The sequence below is a fragment of the Neovison vison genome, chromosome 11 (assembly GCF_020171115.1).
Source record: "Neovison vison isolate M4711 chromosome 11, ASM_NN_V1, whole genome shotgun sequence".
Classification (NCBI taxonomy): domain Eukaryota; kingdom Metazoa; phylum Chordata; class Mammalia; order Carnivora; family Mustelidae; genus Neogale; species Neogale vison.
Genome location: NC_058101.1, coordinates 62,611,305 through 62,633,152, shown reverse-complemented (window position 1 = coordinate 62,633,152; position 21,848 = coordinate 62,611,305). Strand labels below are relative to the sequence as shown.

Here is a 21,848-nt window from a genome sequence, read left to right as displayed (position 1 = left end):
CAAAACAAAAAGGCAAATCTTCATGACCTTAGACTTGGCAGTGGTATCTTAGATCTGACACCAAACGCACAAGCAAGGGAAGAGAAAATAAATCGTACTTCCAAATCTAAAAATTGTGTGCAAAGAACAGGAGGAGAAAACTGAAAAGGCATCCACAGAACGGTAGCAGATATCTGCAAATGATATGTCTGACAAGAACATCGTATCCAGAATACTACTGAACACCACAAAAACCACCCAATTAAAAATGGGGAAGGCCCGGAATAGACGTCTCTCCAAAGATACACAAATGGCCATCGGGGCACAGGGACAGATGCTCCCTGTCACTAGCCATTAGGGAGGGGCAAATCCAAACCACAATGGGATACCACTTCGCACCCACCAGGCTGGCTATAATTAGACCGAGAATGACAAGTGTTGGCTGCGTGTGCAGATGCTGGGAGCCTTGGACATTACTGGTGGGCTGGGGAATGGGGCAGCTACTCAGTAGGTCAGACATAAAATTACCCCACAAACTCCTGGGTACATACCCAGAAGGACGGAACAAGGATTTTTTTGAACAAAAAGTTGTATATGAGTGTTTGCCACAGCGAACGCTAGAGGTAGTCTAGTCTAGTCTAGTCGCTAGTCAAGAGGTAGAAACAGCCCAAGTGTCCATCGCTGGATGAAGGGACAAACCAAAGATGGTCTAGCCATACAGCTGCATGTGCATTCTCGGCCAGAAAGAGGAACAAGCACTGACCTCTGGACACACGCGATGTGAAAGCAGCAGTCACAAAGGACACGTACTATATGACTCCACTGATGCGAAATGTCTGGAACAGGGACATCCAGAGACAGAACGTAGGTCTGTGGTTGCCTAGGGTTGACAGGAGGAGGAAACGGGGTGACTGCTGATGGGTAACGGGTCTCCTCTTGGGGTGCTGAAATGTTCTGGAACTAGACACTGGTGAGGGTTGGACGACACCACAAAGGTACTAAATGTCACTGAGATGAACACTTAAAAATGGGGACCCATATGTCACGTCTATTTTATCACACAAGGATTAATGGGTGAGGGGAGAGAGACGAGGCAGGGGAGGTGTGGGAGGCACAGACCTGGGGACGGGGGTCCTGGCAGGACGAGGAGTCCCAGCCCCAGCAGTCCTGTCCCAGAGGCAGAAGGGATGTTTTCTGGAAAGAACAGCCAGGAAAGGAACTAGCAAATAGGCCAGGGGCCTTGGGTGAACTATACACGGAGTTTATAAGGGGGACCTTATCTCCTGGATGCTTATTAGGACAGTCTTGGCCGGTGGTACCTGCCCTCACATCCCAAATGCACAGTGTCCACTGTGCTTCTCCGGAGTGTCCCAGTCCGAGCTGTGACTCATACAGCCACTCAACTTACGAGTCCCTGGTCCACACACCAGTTTTCACCGGGCTGCTGGGAAACTGACAGCTCCCCCACTTTACAGACAGGGGGCTCGAGCGGTATTTGAGTCTGCTTGTGGCCATCTGCTCTTCCTGGCCTGGGGGTTCTCCTCCTGCTGGGGGCTTCTTGGTGGGCGGAGGGTGAGGGGGTTCCACTGCCTGGCTGGGGTGGAACCAGGACGTCTGAAGCAGGGAAGAGCCAACCCATGGCGCTCATGCAGCGGCTGGTGTGGAAGACAGAGCTCGGTGGGCTTCAGGGTGTCAGGTGGGTGTGGGTCTGAACCCTACGTCCACCCCTGGTTAGCTGGCTGACCTGGAGTTGGCTCCTTAACCTCGCTAACCTTAGTTCCCCATCTACAAAGTCAGGCCAGCAAGATCAACCTTCAAGAGTGTTAGGAACATGAAAAGGAATGACACTCCTGCCACTCAGAGCCTCCGCGGGCACCGGGTCGATGACAGCTAGGTTATTCCTCCTCCCTTCCCACTGCCCTCCCCCCAGGGAGGAGGGGAAAGGAAATGTGTTTTTTGCTGAGTAATGCAGTTAAAAAAAAAAAAAAAAAAACTTGGAAAAACAGGATGAATCCTGACATCTTCAAGCATGTGCAACACTAAATATTTTAGGTAACCACAAAAAAAGTGAACACACAGACACCCCCTCTCCAGGATGATTCAAACCACTTATTACTGGATTCTGGATGAGGCCCCCACTCTAGAGCTGGGCCAGAAAACCGTGGGCTCTGTGCCCGAGGACGGCTACGGGGTGTTGGTAGGCCATTCTAGGGTCCCCAGTGTCCCTGCACGAAGACCTCCCCCGCTGCCGAACGCCAAGGAAACGGTGTTGCCGTTCATAAATATTTAACAAGTGCATCTTGAAACATGCCGGGGGATTACTGGAGAGTGTGGAAAACAGACGGGCGCGCAGGAAGCTCAAGGTCATTAAGGATGTGAGAAAAAGATATAAACCGCCCACGGAATCATTTGTGACAGGATGTAAAGGGACACCCCCGCTGCAGCACCACCAGCCAACAAGGGGAGTGGGGAGCTGTTCAGACAGACTCGGTTTATCCTCCCAGCAAACCAGCTCTGTGCGTGCATACCACGAAAGGCGCCCACGTGCAAGGCCATGCAAGGCCGGCCCCAGACCCTCCGGAGCCCTGAGCTGGCGCCAGGTGAGAAGGCATGTGTGTTTCAGACACTTTGACAGCTCTCCGCCAAGGCAGCCACAAAGCAGAACCTGATGGAACCTTCCTTAAATGGGCCTAATAATGGCCCCTCCAGTCTCTGTGCTGGGAAAGCGGGCTCAGCAGCCCCCAGCCACACCCGACCCTCTGCTCTGCAGAGGGGGAGGGGACAGCAGGAACACGTCCCCAGAAGAATGTTTAGGTTTATTTAATTTGAGCTACATCTCAGCCTGTGTTTATTCTCAGCATAAATACACCTTCAATTAATTAAACAAGCACTTTTCCCTCGTTGACACTACCCTCTTCAGAAACCTGGGCTTCTGGCCGCTGCTGCCCCCGGTGAGTCATCCAACGATCCCAGTGTGGCAGAGTCTCACAGAACCCTCCCCCCCCCCAGCAGTTACCTAGCAACCAGCCTAGCAACCCCAGAGCCAAGAGCTTCATCCCCAGTGCTAAGCATAAAGTAACGTCCAAAAAGACATCTCGTCTCAAGGATGCCATCCAAAGGTATATAAAGAGGAGGCGCAAAGCAGCTGGCTCCCTCCTCCTGAAGTGCACAAATTAGAGACAAAGGAGGACACGTTATGTACTTGTTGCTTCAACAGCCAAAAGACACAATCACATCCTTGCTGTTCACACACGGAAATGAAAAGGACCAAGGAATGACTGGGCGGGCGCCACACAGAAGCTGCCCAGGTCCCTGGCAGGATGAGGAAGACCTTCTGTCCAAACCACAGTCATGAGAGAGCCCCTGGCACCACCAGGGGTGGGGGTTGGGAGGCAGGTCCTCCTCCCTGCCTCCTGTGGCAGGTTCATCTCCTGCGCCCCCTTTCCCCACCCACTCCCCAGCCCTCCACCAGCTGCCCCTTCACAGGAGAAGCAGGCCCTATTGTGTGCTTTCCTCAAAGATGCCAAACACATAACTGGGCAAGAAAAGGCTGGGAGAACACTCCAGAAGGGTGAACGAACGCCCTTGGCATTTCCCAAAGGTGTCAGCCCTCCTGAGCCTGCCCGACACAGATTCAATATGTCACCTGCAGAGCAGGTGGATTACAGTGTGCGTTCCCAGGGTCCTGAGTCCCTCCGTTAAAAATCAACCTCCAGGCGATTCCAGTGCGAGCAGTCCCCACCACACTCAGAGCAAGTGCCCTGCGGGCTGCGTCTCCCACACAGACCTCATGGCAGAAGCGTCGGGGACCAGGTACACATCCTTCCCTGCTCAGAAGGGTGTTGGAACGGAAGCCTGATGTGCCCATGGAACGCAGGGCATTCAGCTGTGCGAGTCAGTCCCCTGGGCTCCCAGCCAAGTGAGCCAGGCCACCTGGTTCAGGTCACGCCCTGCCACTGACTCTGACCTTGGGGGTCATTTGCCCGACGGGGTGGGAACTGATGAGTTAACACCTGGAAAGGACTTATATCCACACACGGCCTAGAGAGAGGGATCCCTGGGGAGCTGCTTTCTTCCACAAGCGAGGGTCCCACAGGCAGACCCTGGAAATCTCCCCAAGTCCCCGTGCACTCCAGGCCAGTGCCATCACTAGTCACCCAGTGACTTGTCAGGTTATTCCTGTGCCAGGACGTACCCCCAGAGAGGACAGGCTCTTATCCTGGCTGGCAGGGGGCTGCCCCTCTGGACCTCACCAAGATGCCTGGTCACACCTGAAGAGAAGCCTGGACCCCTCACTGGGGGAGCCTGGACCCCGTGACATGATGGAAGAGACCAGAGGAAAAGTACTGAAGAACTCAAGTACATGGCCTGCCCCACATCCCGCGGCTGCCAGGAAGGAGGGGGATTTGTGTTCTGTGTGGCTCAGGGGACAGATGGAGGCCCCAGGGCAGAGGCCACCAGGAGGGGTTCAAATCAACAAAGGGGCAAAGGATTCTTAGATGTGCAATAGTCCAGGGGCGCCTGAAGGGCTCAGTCAGTTGGGCGGGTGACTCTTGAATTTGGCTCAGGTCATGATCTCAGAGACGTGAGATTGAGCTCCCGGGTCAGTGGTCTCCACGCTTAGCACAGAATCTGCTTGGAATTCTCTCTCTCCACCCCACCCCCTGTGCTGGCTTTCCTCTCTCTAAAATAAATTTTAAAAATATTTATAAAACAAGGGAAAAAGCAGCACCATGGGCTGCCTGGAGTGGGGAGCTTCCCAGGGGAAGCCACATCACCTTGGGGGGTTACGGCCAAGTACAGGCTGCCAGGGGCCAAGCTCTCTGCCTCAGTTTCCCCTCCACTGTGAGACAGAGATGACAGGGCACATTTCACAAGATTTTTATGAGGATTAAGTGAGCTGAGAAGTCTCACCAGCTTGCCCCAGGGTGTGACTCATGGGAGCACTCACTGTTTTCATCCTGTTACTGCTCCTAACAAAGGACAGCGCAGGCCTCAGGAGGGTGAGGTCAGTCCCCGGAGGCTTCATGGTGGAGCTGGTGGCTGAGCTGGCCCTTGAAGGAGCTGGAAGGTGGGCCTGTGCGGAGGTGAGTATGGCAGAAGGGGAGGAAAGGTACTGGCCTTGGAGACACAGACCAGTCAGAAGTCTCCTAGCCTCCCGTGACCACCAGGGACTCGAAGGCCTCTGCACTGTGCCCTTCAGTGTGGCTGTGAACCCAATGGAGGCCATGGGCACTAAGCACTTGAACGTGCCCAGACAGTTTAACATGTAAGACTGGGGACTGTGATCACTGCGATGCAGTGCCCTACCAATCACTTACTGTATACATCACCTTCTTAGACGTCCCCCAGGAGGTGCGGGCAGAGATGAGGCAGGGTTCTGCCACTGCAGCCCCATCCACAGGGACAGGCTCGGATCCTCTGAGCCCTCAGCTTCTGGGCACCCGAAGCTAGGTAACCACACTGATGCTGCCAAGAGCCCCAGTGGCCCGTATGCGTCACCCATGCCTTCCACAGGGGCCCTGGGGACCTGGACCGGTGAGCATGCGGGAAAAACACAAACAAAGGACACGGGAGCTGGGGGAACAGAGCCTGGCACACAACGGATCCCAAAAGACAAAGGACAGCATCCCACTCTAGGGGCGGGTACCTAAAATGCCAGGGCTGAGAGGAACAAAGGTTACATCAGACATGAGAAACCCAGACCCACTCAGATATCCAGATGGCCTCCACCATCAGAATGATGGATAGGATGACCTTGAAATTGAGGTCACTTCTGCCTCTGCCAGGAGGCGATCCCCAGGGCATGGGCTATGCAGGCCATCTGAGCGGAGCTGGCTGACCAGCACGAAAGAGAGATGTCAATCTTGGGTCAACCCAATCTGGTCCTGGTGAAGAACTTAATGGTACATGTAGACTGCACAGCCAGGAGCCCCCCGAAAAGCATCTCAGCTCCTACACCATCCTTACACCACTGGCAAGAGCCCCAGACATGGGGCTTTTTGCACCTCAACATTGCCACTGCAAAGTGGGGTCTACCAGCCATACCCACCTCTCAGGACACCTAGATCACCCGGGCAAACACCCCGCAGACAGAAAACACTGCGACTCAGGGGGGTCCGCTAGCCAGGCAGGCCTGGCACAGTGTTTTTCCAGCCTGTGCGGCCGGTGGGAGTGATGCGAAGGAGGGATTCAAAGTCACACCCCATCCTGGCATCCCTCCCCGGCCCATGAAGCCACCTCAGCTCTGCAAGCTTTGTGTGCAGCTAGGAACCAATCCATGGAGTTTCTGGGACATGGGACAGGACACTGTATGCAGAGGTGCCTTGGGAACTGCAGGGATCGGGGGGCCCAGGTGTCTGTGCTCCCAGACACCAGCAATCTGCTCATACAGCCACACAGAGCCACAGGAGAGGCAGCCACGGCCACTCGGCAAGGTCGGGGTGACCACTGGTGTCTCTCAAATCACCCCTCTGAAACTGGGTGAGGGCCACCATTTTACCATCTCTCGTGTGTCCTCAAAGAACAAGCTTTCAGAAGATCCGTATCCAAACTTTCTCCTCCACTGCAGCCGTCTCCACCCTCGGAGGCACCCAGATGTTAGGGGAGGCTCCACCCCCCAGCCTGGTTGGAACCCTGCCCCTTCCAGCAGCTCTTGCTCCCTAGACAACTGTCCGGAGCGAGGCCTCCCGCCCACTGTGACAGCCATGACTGCTCCGCACCTCAACCTCCCCATCTGTAGGATGGGTCCTCCGGGCAGTCTTGACCTCTGGGGAGGCTCCCTGAGCTCAGAAGCACGAGGAAGGGGCCCAGAAGCAGGTCTTGCAGGTAATAAAGAGGCTGCCTTACCTTTGTGTGAGCCTGCGTCCTTCCTGCAACTGTGAGGTAAGGATCTTAAAGTTTGGTAAGTGATTTTTCACATGTCTGTTAGCCGTTGTCTAAAAGAAAGTTTAGGGGTGGGTTTTCCCTGTTATTAAAACTAAGCAAGGGCTGCCTGGGGGGCTCAGTCGTTAAGCGTCTACCTTCGGCTCAGGTCATGATCCCAGGTCCTGGAATTGAGCCCCACATTGGGCTCCCTGCTCAGCGGGGAGCCTGCTTCTCCCCCTGCTTGTGCTCCTGCTCTCACTCTCTCCCTCTCTGTCAAATAAATAAATGAAATCTTTAAAACAAACAAACAAACACCCCCACAAAATGAGACTCTTAACTCTAGAGAACAAACTGGCGGCTGCAGAGGAAAGGGAGGCCAGGGCAGGGGTGAAGTCGGTGAAGGGGATGAAGAAAACACTTACCCTGCTGAGCACTGTGTCACAGACAGACTCAAATCACCATACTGTGCACCCAAAACTCACATAACACTGTGTATTAATCATGCCAGAATTTTTAAAAACAATAAATTAAAATTTAAAAAACTTTCAAACCAAAAAACACTCCTACGAACTTGTATGTGGTCATTCCGGAAGACGAAGGAAAGAAAGAAGAAAATCTGGAAAACCACAGAGTGGGTTCTGCCCAGCTGGGATCGGCCAGACAACCGGCATCCGGTCCTATTACTCCAGGGGCCAGCTTGCCCTCCACCCACCGCCAGGGCCACTCACCTTGAACCTCTCGGTGACCCCCTCAGTGATGCTGACAGTGAACTCCGCTATTTTGGGAGGACGCGCTTTGCCTTTCTTGCGGTCAGGCTCATACTCGGTCTTCGTTTTCACAACCACCTTGTCCGGGAAGCAGAGAAGCACAGGGTCAGCGGTGTGGTCCGAAGCCCGTAGACATACCTGTCTGGCGAGGATGGGCACCCTGGGGGCCCAGCCAGCATGTCACCCACAAGTATTTCACAGAAAAGGAGAACAGCCATCCTTGGCCTGAAATCTCGGGGCCAGGACTTTCGGAGAAATGGCCCATGAGTAATCCCGAGAGCAGCCCCAGGAGGGAAAGACGGTCACTCCCAGCTGGAGAAGCTAAGCTCCTCGGCCAGAGGTCCCCCAGCTAAGAGGGGGCAGGGCTAACTCTGCCACCTCGCTCCTTCCACCACCCAGGATGCCGCAGAAGCCCCGGGGGTCCAAGGGGTGCCCTCGGCTTCCATGGGTCTTTCTGTGCCACCGTGGGTAAAGAGGCAATGAGATTAGGAAGGAGCAGGAGCCGGCCTCCATCTCTCAGCCCCCACCCCGCCACCCTCTCCCCGCTCCGCCCCTGCAATGGCCCCCGGAGGATCTCCCTGCTCTTCTTCCCCCTGCTCTCTACTGCGAAGTGAAGAGGTTTCTCCCCACCACGCACCTGCCCCACTCTGCCCCATACACACCCTTCCCTGCTCCCCCCGCAGCTTCCCACAAACCCCCACCCGCCCTCCATCCTCCCCGCTCAGAGGCTCCAGCCCCTTCCTCCACTCGCCTGTCAGACGGTTTCTTGCTCTGTCCCCACAGGCCAGGGAGGCCTCAGGGTGTCCACTGCTCTAGTCCCCACTGCTCCACCTCAAATCCAGGAGCCAAGAAGCAGCAGCAGGACTGCAGAGGGCCAGTCACCCATGCCCACCCCCCCACCCTAAGACAGCGGGGTTGGAAACCCTCTCTCTGCAACCATAGGCCCCAGGGAAGAGCCAGGGGAGAATAGTGAGCCATGGGGGCTGCCGGAGGGGCTCTAGGACTGAGCTGTGACCCTGGATCCAGCCGGGAGAAGAAAATCGGGAGAGAGAGTGACCCATGCCAGCTGCCACCGAAAAGTGATCCACAGGCCACAAAACCTGTCATCAACTCCTGCCTTCCCTCCTTCAGGCCCTTCCATGCACGAAGCTCTCTGAATGCCGAGAGGGCGGGCACGCCGAGTGTGACCGTGCGGGTGCCCACCAGCTCTGGAGGGAGCATTTGTGCATTCCCCTACTGTCCTCAAATCCCAAGTGTCCCTGACTCGCTATGTGACCTTCAGCACCTGCCTGGCCTCTCTGAACCTCAGTGTCCTGGCCTGTGAAATGGGACCAAGGCCTATCTCAGCCCGCTGCAGTGAGGAGGGGGCCGTCCACACAACCCTCACACAGTGCGAACCCGGTCAATACTCTACCGGCCCGGATTCAGCAGCCTTTGCCGCTAACACGCTCGGTGACCTAGAACTAGACCCTTTATCTCCACATGTGTAAAATGGGGGCAATGACAGTAAAGTTACTCAACAAATGTCAGGCGAGACCGGCCCGTGCCTTGCTGCCAGCTCCACTGTCACCGGCGACCCTCGGCCCTCGGTGCTCGCTCTCAGGACAGGCTCCACTCACAACCCTGGCTGTGTTACCTGACCCCACCATCCACAGCACCTGGGACAGGAGACATCACCTCCCCTGAACCCTCCCTGTGAACAGCACAGCACTGTTGTGCGTGTTCAGCGAAGTCTTGTGTGAGAGGTCACGTCCCAAGCAGGATGGAGCGTGGGGCCCTGCCAGAAGCTTCTGTACAGAGGGAGGGGATTGTGGCCTTCCGCTGTGTGACCTTGGGCCCATCCCCTGAACTCTCCGCGACTCAGTCTCCTCATCTGTGACCTCAGAAATCTTCTAGCCCAGCCACTGGTTCCTGGATGCCCCAGAGGGGGTTCCCTCCCTCTGTTTGAACACTCCTAGGGATGGGAGACTCACTACCTTTCAGATCTACCTAGGCTACTTCGAAATGGCCCAACTGGTTGGCCAGGATTTCATACCTGCCTGAAATCCCCACCCCCGGTAGAAGACAACTGTGTGCCAGACAATTCTGGAATGGAATAGACTGAGGGCAAAAGAGGAGACTCAGGCTGAGTGGAGGGAGTCACCTGACAGAGGTGCTGCCTCAGGACACAGCATTCCTGGCACAGGCCACCACCACTCTGGGGCTGAGGAGGGAGGGAAAGGTGGGGGGGGGGGGCAGCTGAGCTAGCCCAGCAAGTCAGGGAAGGGGGATGCGCCTCTGGCAGCTGGCAGCCCTGCCCCACCCCTCCCCTAAAGCCTCCTCTAGACCTTCAGTACCCCAAATTGGCCCTACATGGCCTACGTGCACAGGTGTGCCCTGCGGATCCTTTCTGAACCGAAACACCTGCCATCAGCCGCCTCTCCTTCTCCACCCCCCCCACCCAATACACAAACAATAGAGTTGGGGGGATGGAAACCACTCTACTCTAGACAGCTGAGTAAGTCAAAGGGTGCACCTGGGAATAAAGGAATCTTCCAGAAGGGAAGGACCCTCTGCTGCAGCCAAGATATCCCCCATCCCCATCCGGTGGTCAGCAATCACCAGCGAGCCGGAATAAAGGACAAAGACCTGACTCAGAATGTCCTCGCTGGAGCTAAATGAGACAATAAATGGAAACGCACTTCGGGGAATAGAATGAACTCGCTGGCGGCTGGGTGGTTTTTAAGCGGCAGCAAGGTGGTCAGAACGGATGCTGTGTTTATTATTCTAGGTTTGAGTTTTGGAATACAATTGTCGAGACTTTCAATCATTGCCATTTACCTTTTAAGACGTTAACTCCTGAAAAAATCATCCTTCACGTACAGAAACTACTTGATTGGATACTGTACTCAGGAAAAGAAGGGGGCTCTAAATTCAGAAAAGGAAAGCCCACTTTGGGGAAACGATGATGAAGGGTTGTCCCCAGTTAGGCTAACACCCGGCCAGCAGAGCACTTACTAGAAGATTTCACAAAAGGAACAAAGAGAAGAAGGAAGCTCCCGAGAAGAACAGAAGCCCTGCAGCATCTACAGCCGGCCTGGGAGGGGCAGACGGAGAGGGTGAGGACGGGAACCCAGCCCGTCAACGAGGGTCCACCTGGCCAAGGAGAGGAGCCTCCTCACCGCCATGGGGCGAATCCGAGGGGAGAATCCGACGGAAACCGCCCCACCTGGGCAGGCGCACGGGGCAGCCGCGCCCCAAGGCTCAACCCACATCCACAGTTCCCTGCTATCTTGGGTGGGGGGGAGCATGGGCGGGGAGAAGCAGGGCCGGGGCCACCGCGTTGGTACCGGGGGCCCCTCTCGGACAAGACTGCTACGAAAATCCAGAAGGGACCTTCCCCCGATTGCGCTCCCTTGTCGGAACGGAGCTGTCTCCGGATCCGGAATCCCGCGCCTGCACGCGGTCCTCCCGGGGGGCTTCCTCCCGCCGCCCGAGCTCGCCCCCACTTCCTATCCCGCGCACGCCGCGCGTCTCTTTTGTTGCGGCCGCCGCCCGAGGCTTGGGGGGCGCACCCGGCAGCGCGGGGGTGCCGGGGGGCTCTCACCTTGTCCGGGGGCGGAAACTGCAGCTGATTGACATCGAGGGGCGTCATTAGGGGGATGGTGTCAAAGCCATCCTCCAACAGCGGCTGCTTGGTGCCCTTCTCCGCGAAATTGTTCCCCAACTTCACCATCGTTCCAGGAGACCCGAGGCTGCCGCCTGCGAGGGAGGGCCGGGCGGGAGTCACCGCGAGCTCGCCGGCTCCCCCCTGGCCTCCGGGGAGGAGGGATCGGGAGGACGCAGCTGTCGCGGGCCCGGGACTGGGGTAGGAGGGGAAGGAGGGGGTCCCAGGCCCTCCCCCCCGCGGGACCCGAGTGCCCCGCTCAGGGGCGCACCGCGGCCGGGGAGGGGGCGCGCCCCATCCCGGCGCCGGGGACCCTCACGGAGCACCCCAGTTCCCCACCCACCCACTGGGTGACCGGTGGCCCGCGGACCCCGCCTCGGAGGGAAGGCTCGGGCCCGCGGACCCCGCCCTGGGGCGGAAGGCTTGGGCCAGCGGGCCGCACTCACCCACGCCGGCTCGCAGATCTGGCTCCGAGCGCGCAGCGAGCCTCCGCGTCGGCCGCTCCCGCGCGCAGCAATGGCGGAGGCGGCGCCGCGCGGGGCCGGGCGGGGGAGCCGAGCGATTGGGCTCGCGGCCGCTCCCTCCTCCCGCTCGCCGCCTCCCTTCCTGCCGCCCCCGGGGCCGCCCGTGAGCGGGTGAGTGCGCGCGTGTGGCGGCGGCGGCAACTCCGCCCTGACGCAGCGCGCGGGGCAGCACAAAGGAGCCCTCCCTGGGGACCCGAGCCCGCCCCGACTGCGAGGGGCGCGCGGGGACCCGAGGCTCGGGGCGGCTGCGGGGGGCGGGGCGGGGCGCGGCGAGAAGGGGGAGAGTGGAGGGATGGAGCGATGCGCCAGAGTGGGGGGCACGGGAGCGGGCCGGTGGCGCGCGGCTGGGCTGGGAAGGGGGCCCCGGAAACAGGGCGTAGGGTGTCCCCGGGAGAGCTCTCCTGAGCAGGGGACGGTGCCCGGCTGAGAGGACGCCGCGGGGCTGCCCGAGGGTTGGGTATTCAGGGCAGAGAGAGCGCTTGGCGCGCTGCGCCTCGTTGGAGGGAAAGGGACAGGTTTCTCTGGTCTGTTGGTTAGAGGAAGAGGAAGGGGGGGTTTCCTCGCTGCAGCCACAGCCTGGAGCATCCAGGTCGCGGGGCGCGGAATGAAGAGCGGGGGTTTCCAGCCGCTATCGCAGCTGCCCAAATTAGGGCGTCATTTTGCGGACCTGGTGCCAACCCTGGCTGCAGGACTCCCCAGACGAGAAACCGCGCGTGGCATGCGGGCAAGACCAGAAGCTGGCGGCAGGCCGCTGCAGGGAAATCGGTACCTTGCAGGCACCTGTCTCTTTCAGGCCCTGCTGGAAACACAGAGTAGGGGTTCCCGAAGTCTTACTTCCATTCCACACCTCAGTTGCACGACTGAAGGCTGAGGCCGCGTCTTTTCCATCAGCCAACTGAGAACCATCACTGGAACCTGCCTCCCCTCCCCTAGAACCGCAGGTACTACCAGGAGATGGCCGGAGCAGCCACTGCCTGCCTGTGCCCTGAGCCTGCAACCGGGTCTAGGAACCTGGCCCTGGAGGCCCCAATTCCAAATCCCCAGGAGGGCCCCACCCCTTGACACATGAGGTCCCTGAATTTCTCCACTTGCCCCAGCTCTCCAACAGGGTATAAGTGGGCCTTTGACTGCAGGGCAGCCTGGTGGGACCCAGGATCTTGGCAGACACTACCCTTGGCCAGCCTGCAGACAGCAGGTGTCCCAGGTGCTGGCCCCCACCACAGGCCTTGGGTGCGGCCGCCAGCATCTTTCCAGCAGAGGCTTTTAAACCACAGCACTGGACCCAGTGATACCTGTGAAGTGAAACTCTGTGTGCTTCCGGGAGGAAGTGGCTTTGTCCCCATCTCAGGTGTTGGCATTTTACTGACCCCAACACAGGAGACACACACACACACACACACACACACACACTAGAATCTCACACAGGGAGCTCCCTGGGTAGGCTTCCCAGAACCCCATGTGTACCCCTCCTGCCCTCAAAGGCTCTGTGAACAAAGGAGGACAGGGACACAAAGGACCCATGGTTCGACAGAGATAGCAGGGGACAGTCTTGCTTTTTCGTGCTGTCCTGGGTTTTCACATGGACTTTGCAGTCTCAGTTTGTGTGGTGTCCAAGTGGCATCTGGCCGGGGGAAGGATACAGGGAAGGACTTGGTGAACAGGCCTACAGCCCAGCCAGCAAAAGCTTGGGGGTGAGTGCCTAGGTGGACAGGGGACCCACCAGAGGGTCACAGTCACTGCCGGGAGGCTGTGAACAAAGTGCGACAGCCCCAGGGAGGGCAGAAGGAACGCAGGGAGGAAAGGGATGTGCAAGACACTTAGTTTCCTGGCCGCCACGGCAAACCACCGCAAACTGGGGGCATAAAATGTATAGTCTCTCAGGTCCTGAGGCCGGAGGTCCAAAACTCAGGTGTCAGCAGGACCACACTCCCTATGGAGGCTGCAGGGGACAATGGTCCTGCCTTCTCCAGCCTCTGAGGCCCCGGGAGTCCCTGGGCTTGTGGCCTGGTTTCCCTGCCCCCGGATCAGTCACACTGTCTCCTCTTCCCTGGGTGTCTCCCACGAGGACGCTGCTCGCTGGATTTGGGGCCCACTCCATGACCCAGCATTAGCCATCATTGCATGACCTGTGAGATACGTTCGCAAGTCCTGGGGGTTGTGCACGGATGTCTTGGGGCCGCATCTGGATTTACCTGGGTACTGAGCCTGCGGGGGGGACCACAATTCAAGGGGCTCAGGGGCCCCAGGTGGCTCTGGGGAGACAGGGTCTGGGCAAGAGGTCTGCCTGGAGCGGCGGGGGTCACAGAAGTGGGACCAGCTGAGCCAACAACAATGCTTCTGGAACCGATTTGCGGTGTTTTAAAGCATACACACAGTCTCACTGGAAACCTCCTTGCAAGATTTTTGTCATGTATTTGGTTTTCCTAAACGACTCTGTGACACACACTTACCGCCTCTTGGACAATGACCGCAACCCCCATCCAGCCAGGCTCCCGTTCACAGGGCAGTCAGCTGCCACTTGGTGCCACTTCCAAGTTCAAGCCTCTCCATGACGCCCTTGCCCAGAGGCTCAAGTCCAGACTGCATGGCAGTGGGGTGGAGGGTGGGGGACAGTGTGATAGCCTGATTTCCAGTCCTGCTGCTCCCACTTCCATGCTCTGTGACTTCTGACAAGTTGCTTGACTTCTCTGGGCCTCAGTTTCCCCATCCATAAAATGGAGATCGTCATAATACCTCCATCACAGTGGTGCTGGAAGACTCAAACGCGCTACTGCATGATTTTAAACAACAGCACCTACTCTGGCTGCGGCCACGACTTTGAGTGCTACTCGCTGCTCCGTTCACCTTGATCTTGATTCCCAGGAGACTTACGTGGAGCCAGGATGAGGCGCCAGGCGCTCATTGTGGGCACAGGATTTGAGCTCCCAGGGACTGAAAAAGCTCTCCCTAGCATCCTGGTGAGCCTCTTCGCAGCTCAGAGAAGGAAATGCCTGGTCCCAGGCCACGGAGGGGGCGGCAGAGTGGAGCCCAGGCAGGGGTGAGGCTGCCCTGCAGCTTCCCTGCTAGGAGCCTGGCCCCTGGCACAGGCGAGGGCCACCCGGGGCTGCGGCTGCAGGGAGGAGGGGGGAAAGTCCAAGGCCCGACCATGTCGATTAAGGATGGGGCAGACAAGTTTCACCCCCAAGTCTTGTTTTTTTTTTTTAATTGAAAAATAATCCACGTGCCACAAATTTCACCATTTTAAAGTATACACATTGTTGAGGTTTTTAGTATACTCACAGGGTTGTGCAACCATCACCATTAATTCCAGAACATCTGTATTTCCCCAAAAAGAAACCTGTCCCTGTTATAAGCCCCCTCATTCTCCCTGTCCCCCAGCCCCCTGCAACTACGAATCTACTTTCTCTTTCAGTGCCAAGACCCTTTCTTTTTAAAAATTGTCCCCAGCTTTACTGATATAAAAGTGTGATTATTATGGTGTACAACCTGGTGATTCTATGTACGTATAGATTGTGAAGCTATTTCGACAGTAAGCGTAGTTAACAGGTCTAGTACCTTTGTGTGGGGGGTGGGGGTAAAAAGTTTAAGACCTACCTAATTACTTTCTCTGGACTTGCCTATTTGGTACACATCCTCCTTTCTGATGGTTTCAATTCTCTCTGCCCCATCCTTAATTCTGAGTGGGTCAGTACACTGACATGGACTAGGGAGAGAAGCGGGGCTTCTGGATCTTTCTGCGGACGGCAAGAGTCGGTCCACCTGGGCAGTCTTCCCTGTCTCTTCTTGGACCCTACACTCCAGCCACACCCACCTCGCCATTCCCAAAGCACCTGCCTCCAGGCCTGGGCCAATGCTGTCTCCCTGGCAGGGAACATGTCCCTCATCCCCTCTGCATTTCACAAACTCCTCCTCATCCTTCAAAGCCTAGACCAAATGTCACCTCCTCTTTGAGCCTCACCTGGCCCTTCTCTGTGCTTCTCTCCTGCTGGGTTCTTGTATTTATACCTTTTCCTGAATCGTGAGCAAATCCTGGTGGAACAACTTAATCTTTCATTTTTACATCCCCTGAGACTAGAACAGAGCCCAGCCTATAGCAAGGACCTGGAAACAAACGCGAAACTGGCATCCCTTCATTTCACATTCACAGTAGATTCAGACATTTAAATGTCAGATTTGTAAAGCCAAGCTCGAGTGTGTAGTAAGGAAATCCACGGTATAATTCAAGCCAAAGGCAGGCTTGCCCATGACATCACGGTGACATTCTCCTCCCAGATTTAACCTTGCTGCAAATGCTCACTTCTGGAAAACTCCAAACCTTATTTAAAAATACCTAAGGTATAGACAAAATCATAAATTCAGTTCCTACTGGCTTTAGTGTTCTGTTTACCTTCATACTCCATCCCCGACACTTAACGCCTACCAAGGACGCAGGCAATGGTTAGGAAATGAATGAAGGACATTTTTATTTCTTTGTCCTTAGAGAAACGGAGTAAATAGTACCTTGGGCTCATCGTCACCTGGTGACTCATTACATAGGGAAACAGAGCTCTGTGTATGTGTGTTTGTGTTTTAGATTTGGGGAGTTTTTGAGTTTTGTTTGGTGTTTTGTGTATGTAGTCTTCATGACCCACTCAGCCATTCCCCACACCTGTCCCCCCCTCAGCAAACGATCCCCTTGACATAAATCCCCCTCAGACGATCTGCCCCCCTGGTGCCTTGACAGAACTCAAAGGGAGAACATTCTTGCTCCTGCCTCCATCCTCCCTGGAGCCGCTAGGAAGTCTACCCTCCCCGAGCCTCCTCCAAGGTGAAGAATTATGTGATCTCGCTCTGCCATCTTCTTCTTTTCTTTCCAAGCTTCACGGAAATTCTGAGGAGGAAGGGGCAGGTATGGTTATACCCATTTTACAGCTCAAGGAGCCATCACAATGGGTGGACATGACCCTGTGAGCAAGGACTCACATGCAGGGAGTGCTGACAGGCACTTTCTGTGCTCTGTTTCTCCGTGCCCTCCAACCATCTCTGGGGGGGTGGGGCCTCTAGTCTTACAGACGCCATAGGGGCTTAGGTGACAGTGTTGTCAAAAAGATGCTTGGAGGACTCGTTGGCCAAAGAATGGAGAAAACCAGATGCTTCAAGAACTTCAGACAAAACTGCAGCCCCTCCCGCCATCCAAAGCCCAGCCCTGCCCCACGCGGGTGCCAGGGACCCCGAGGACCTGGCTACGCCTCTGGTGTCCCAGTTCCATGGTCCACTTAGACCCCCAAAACAGGGGTGGGGGTGGGGAATTCCCTAAACCTGAATATGGCCCCCAGGACCAGCGTTCATGGTGCCGTCACTCCCTTAATCGTGGGCAGGCAGCCATGCTGGTGGTGTGGCCTTGGACAGCACAGGAGCCCTCCTGGGCCTCAATTTCCCCATCCACAAAATGAGAGGATTGGGCTAGAATGTTCACTTACTCCCCTTCCAGTTTAGAAGTCCCCGTCTCATTGGTCACAGTCACCATGGAAAGTACAGCCTGAAGCGAATCAGAGTCAAGATTACCGGGGACATGTGGAGGTCAAGGCACTGCACGTGACCTGGGGCATAAACTCTGGGGGCCGCATCATTTCATTCGGCTCTTCCCCTGCCCTGTTCCAGAGCATTCCGTGATTGCCAGCACTGGCTTCTGCACTAGCGTTCCAGCATGTAGCGATAACTTGGACTAAATTATTTAGCTGGTAACTGATTATAAAAGCACTCTGCCAAGGTAAAGAAGCACAGAAAGGCCAAATTCTAATAACAACACCGCCATACGCTTGAATTAATTATTGAATTTTTTAAAAGCCCACAGATGGATGAGTGCAATTCATTCTACGCTCCGCGGAGCCAGGGTCCCTGAGAGAGTGTCTAAAATTCACAGGCTCCCCGGGGTGTGCTGGAGACAGCATAGTGCAAGCCTGAGCTGCATTGCAGGCAGCTTGGCAATGACCTCATGGGGCTTTTCCATCCGCGATGTCTCCGCTCAGCAGCTGCACTGGGCTGCGCTGGGCTGGGCTTGGGTCGCAGCAACATTAGCACACTCTGAGTTGGCCCAGGATTTCTGGCCATGGCACCCTTTTTTTTTTTTTAACATCTATAATTTATGACCTTTTCTCTGTCGGGCAGGCTCCCCTGTTTCTATCACCCAGCTAGGGAAGGGGAGTGGGATCCTTGTGAGCGGATTTTCCAAATTGAAATTTTACCTCTCACGGTCCAATGGTCCTAATTTTGGACCCAGTTTATTCTACAATGCAAGGCACGTTGCCCTTGCCTTCTGAAGCAGAAGATGTTGTAAAGAATCTTATCTCTTCTTGGAAAATCAGGTCAGCTCTCTGCACAGAGCTGGGAGCCCTCACACTGGGCTTGGCCAGTGCTCATTCTGTTTTGGGGGGCTCTGTGACCTCCAGCCCTGCCAGGGGACTGCTTGGGACCTTCCTCACTTCTTACCCCATCCCCAGTATTTGCTGGGAGCAGACATTCCAAATTGCCCCATTTATTAGAACCACATAAAAAAAAAAAAAGTAAGGAGACTACAGTGGGTTGATGTGTCCCCTAAAACTCTGTGTCCTTGTGGCTCTTCAGAATGTGACCTTAGTTGGTAACAGGGTCTCTGCAGATACAATTGGTTGAGGATCCTGGGATGAAACTGCCCTGGATTTGGGTGGGCCCAAAAGCTAATGGCTGGTATCCTTCTATGAGGAGCAGAGGACACAGAGAGACAGGCCAGGTGACAGTTACAAGCCAAGGAACACAGGAGTGCCCCCAGCCACTGGAAACTGGGAGAGCGTCACACCACAGATCCTGCCCTAGAGCTATGGGGGAGGGGACCATAGACCTACTGACACCTTAATTTTGGACCTCTGGCCTCCAGACCTGAGAATAGGTTTCCATTGTTTTAAGCCCTCCAGTCTGTAGTATAGAGGCAAAGGGTAAGCTGCCCCCAAAATGTACTGCTTTGGCATTAATTATAGCCCAGCTTGGGGCTCGAACCCAGGACCAAGAGATTAAGACTTAAGCTGAGATCAAGGGTTGGACGCTCAACTGACTGAGCCACCCCAGCGCCCCAGCATTATTTTAAACAAAAGTTACACAAGAGCTAGCAAGTGCAAGGACATGCAGACCACCCCTCTGTCCCCTGAAAGCAGGGATAAATCTCCCTGTGAAAAGAACCCTCCCAGCAGCAGGAGGGACAGAGACACCCCAGTCACCAGAGATAGGACATCTGGAGCTGGGAAGGCTACATAAACAAACCTGATCACTTTTTACCACCTGACTACCCTGGCCCAAATTGTTTAGAATTCCTCACTAATGGAAGCTCCCAAGCTCCAGTTTTCCCTATCCTGTCAGGACCTCACCGATGTATTATCTCTTTGCCTAAAAAGAATAAAAACTGCCTGCTTGGTCACTTCTTTAGGTCATTTATTACAGGTCCTCCGCACACGTGTCATTAAACTTTGCTTTTCCCTCCTGGTAACTTGGCCCCCCTCATTTTCATTCTTCCTGCAGCCGGAAGACCTTGAAGGTCAGAAGAAAAAGTCTCCCTTGCCTACAACAATCATTTATGATGACAGCCCTAGAAACTTACACAGAAACTCTACAGCCCAAAGAGCTGACCTGATGCTTTTAAGCTTTACATCTTCATCTGTTGAATATGTTGACATCAGATGCAGTTTTAAAATATCCCTTAGAGAGTTTCAAAGCATCTCCCCCACCCCGGCGTGAATTTGCATGATTGAAGCCCGATAGAGGTAAGGGGCATGGCTGCTGGTCTCTGCAGGGTGGTCCTCGGTCCTCACTGGGGCTTGCCAACTCCTTGTCCACATCCTGCCTACGGGTGATGCCTCTACCCCTGTCCCCCACCCCAGGGGAGCAGCTGCATTTTGGATGTTAGAATCCTGAACCTGTATTCCTGAGCTGGAGTGGACTCTAGAGAGTGTTAGCCCAGGGCTGTGGTTTCCAGAGTGGATCCCCAGACCAGGGACATCAGCCTTACCTGGGGACTTGTTAGACATGCAAACTCCTGGGCCCCTGCTCATGCTCACTCTCTCTCAAAAAAAAAAAAAAAAAAAAAAAAAAAAAAAAAAAAATGCTTTTATTGGAAAGCAGGGAGATTTCACAAAACATCCAGATTCTACTTTCTTTCGAAAATCTGAGACATCTAACAACAAAGACATTCCCATAGAGCAAAAATCTGCTGCAAATGATAATGGCTGCCTGCCCCCCAACGCCTGCCCTCCACACCCCCCACCCTCCAGCTGCCTCACCCCTGCATTAGAGGAGCTTCTGTTTCATTCACTGGGGCCACCTAACCTGCTTGGCACCTGCAGGCACTTGAATGTGAGACCCTAATCTAACCCAGACTTCATTTTACAGGTGGGGAAACGGAGGGACAGACAGGAATGAGCACGTTCCTGGGCTATGCCATGGTCCACACCTGCCCGCAGGGTGACCCAGCAGCTCAGAAGCCTTTGTTGGCAAACAGAAGAAGCTCATGGAGTACCCCTGGGAATCCTGCAGTCCCAAGGAAGTGAGACCTGAAATCAGAAACCCGCGGTGGCACCCCGGGATCTGAGGAAGGGAAAGGGGGAAGGGGTCAAGGCAGTGATAGGGAGGGGGCAACACAGGAGATACCCCATGGGTGGTGGTGACCACCCCCAGCACCAGAGGACAATGACAAATGTTGGCAGAGAGGTGAGGGACTCGGAACCCTAACCCATGGCCAGTGGGAGTGTCCTGTGGCGTGGCCACCATGGAAAGTGTGGAAAACAGCCACGTGTCCCCAGAAATTCAAACACAGATTTGTCATCGGATCGGCAGTCCCTCCTAAACTGGCGCCCAGCACATGTGCATGCAAACAGGGGAGCACGATGTTATAAAAGCAGACTACAGAAGCCAAAGGGGGGAACGACCGAAGTGTCCCCCAGCCGACAGAGAGATACACAACACGTGGGCCGTCCCTTCCACCGAGCGTGGCCCAGCCACGGAAAGGAGGGAAGTGTGGATGCGGGCTGCGCCCTGGATGGACCTTGGCGACATCCTGCTGGGTAGAGGCAGACGGCCATGGAAGATCGTGTGCTGTATGGTTCGCTGATGTGACATGTCCAGGAAAGGCAAGTTAGCGCAGACAAAAAGTAGATTCGTGCTTGCCAGGCGTTGGGGGTGCGGGGAGAATGGGGGCAACCACCAGCAGACATGGGGCTTCTTTCAGGGGTGACGGTAATATTCTAGAATTAGGCGGGTGTGCTGGGTGCATTGCTCCATGAATACACTAAAAACCAGGGAATGGTACATTTAATGGTATATGAGTTAAGTCTCAAAAAACAAAACAAAACAAAAAAACTGGCTGGTCCTAAATGGCTGGAGCATGAGCAGTTGGGGACGGGGCAGCATGACAAGGAGGGCGGCGACAGCATGACTCAGGCCCAGCAGGACCGGCTGCTAACGTCGTCCAGCACCCACCGGCCAGGCACACAGATAAGACCTGGCGGACGTCCGAGGCTTGGCACGCGGTACCTGCCGCAAGCATGCGCAGGAGGGGCTGTCCGCTGAGCCGTTCACATGTGGGGAAACCAAGCACAGGAGGAGCGGCTGACAACCCCCCAGGCCCCTCCCTGCCACTGTGGTGGCCAGCAGCGTGACGCGGTGACAGCGCATGTGCGTGTGAGCATGTGTGTATACTGAGCTGGGGTGTGCGTGCGCACACACGGGAACTCTGCACACATGTGTACTATGTCTTGCACACCCACAAGAAGCTACCCAGGCTGCCGCAGCTCCCCGTTCCTAGGACACCCTGAGTTCCTCGCCTCCGCAACCATGACAAAGCACCAGAGACCAGGGGGCTTAAACACTACAAACATGTCTCCCCACCCTGGCCTCACGGCTGGGCATCTGAGACCCGGGCGAGGGCAGCCCTGGTTCCTTGTGAGGCCTCTCTGCTTGGTGGCAAATATCCATCTTCTCCCCGTGTCTCACGTGCTCATCCCTGTGCATGTCTGTGTCCTGATCTCCTTTTCTTGTAAGGGCACCTGTCCTAATGGCTCGGGG

At 55.7% G+C, this 21,848-nt stretch overlaps 1 protein-coding gene across 1 annotated transcript in view; it reads right to left on the bottom strand.

Annotated features, from left to right (window-relative positions):
* Nucleotides 1-11,797, bottom strand: part of NSG1 (neuronal vesicle trafficking associated 1) — a 29,663-nt gene extending 17,866 nt beyond the window's left edge. The window contains exons 1-3 of the mRNA XM_044226206.1: nucleotides 11,706-11,797; nucleotides 11,200-11,354; nucleotides 7,575-7,691 (exon numbers count right to left, since the gene is read on the bottom strand). Of these exons, the coding sequence (XP_044082141.1) occupies nucleotides 7,575-7,691; nucleotides 11,200-11,328 (246 nt within the window). The 5' untranslated portion in view covers nucleotides 11,329-11,354; nucleotides 11,706-11,797. The remainder of the gene's footprint in view (nucleotides 1-7,574; nucleotides 7,692-11,199; nucleotides 11,355-11,705) is intronic.
* Nucleotides 11,798-21,848: the final 10,051 nt, after the last annotated feature.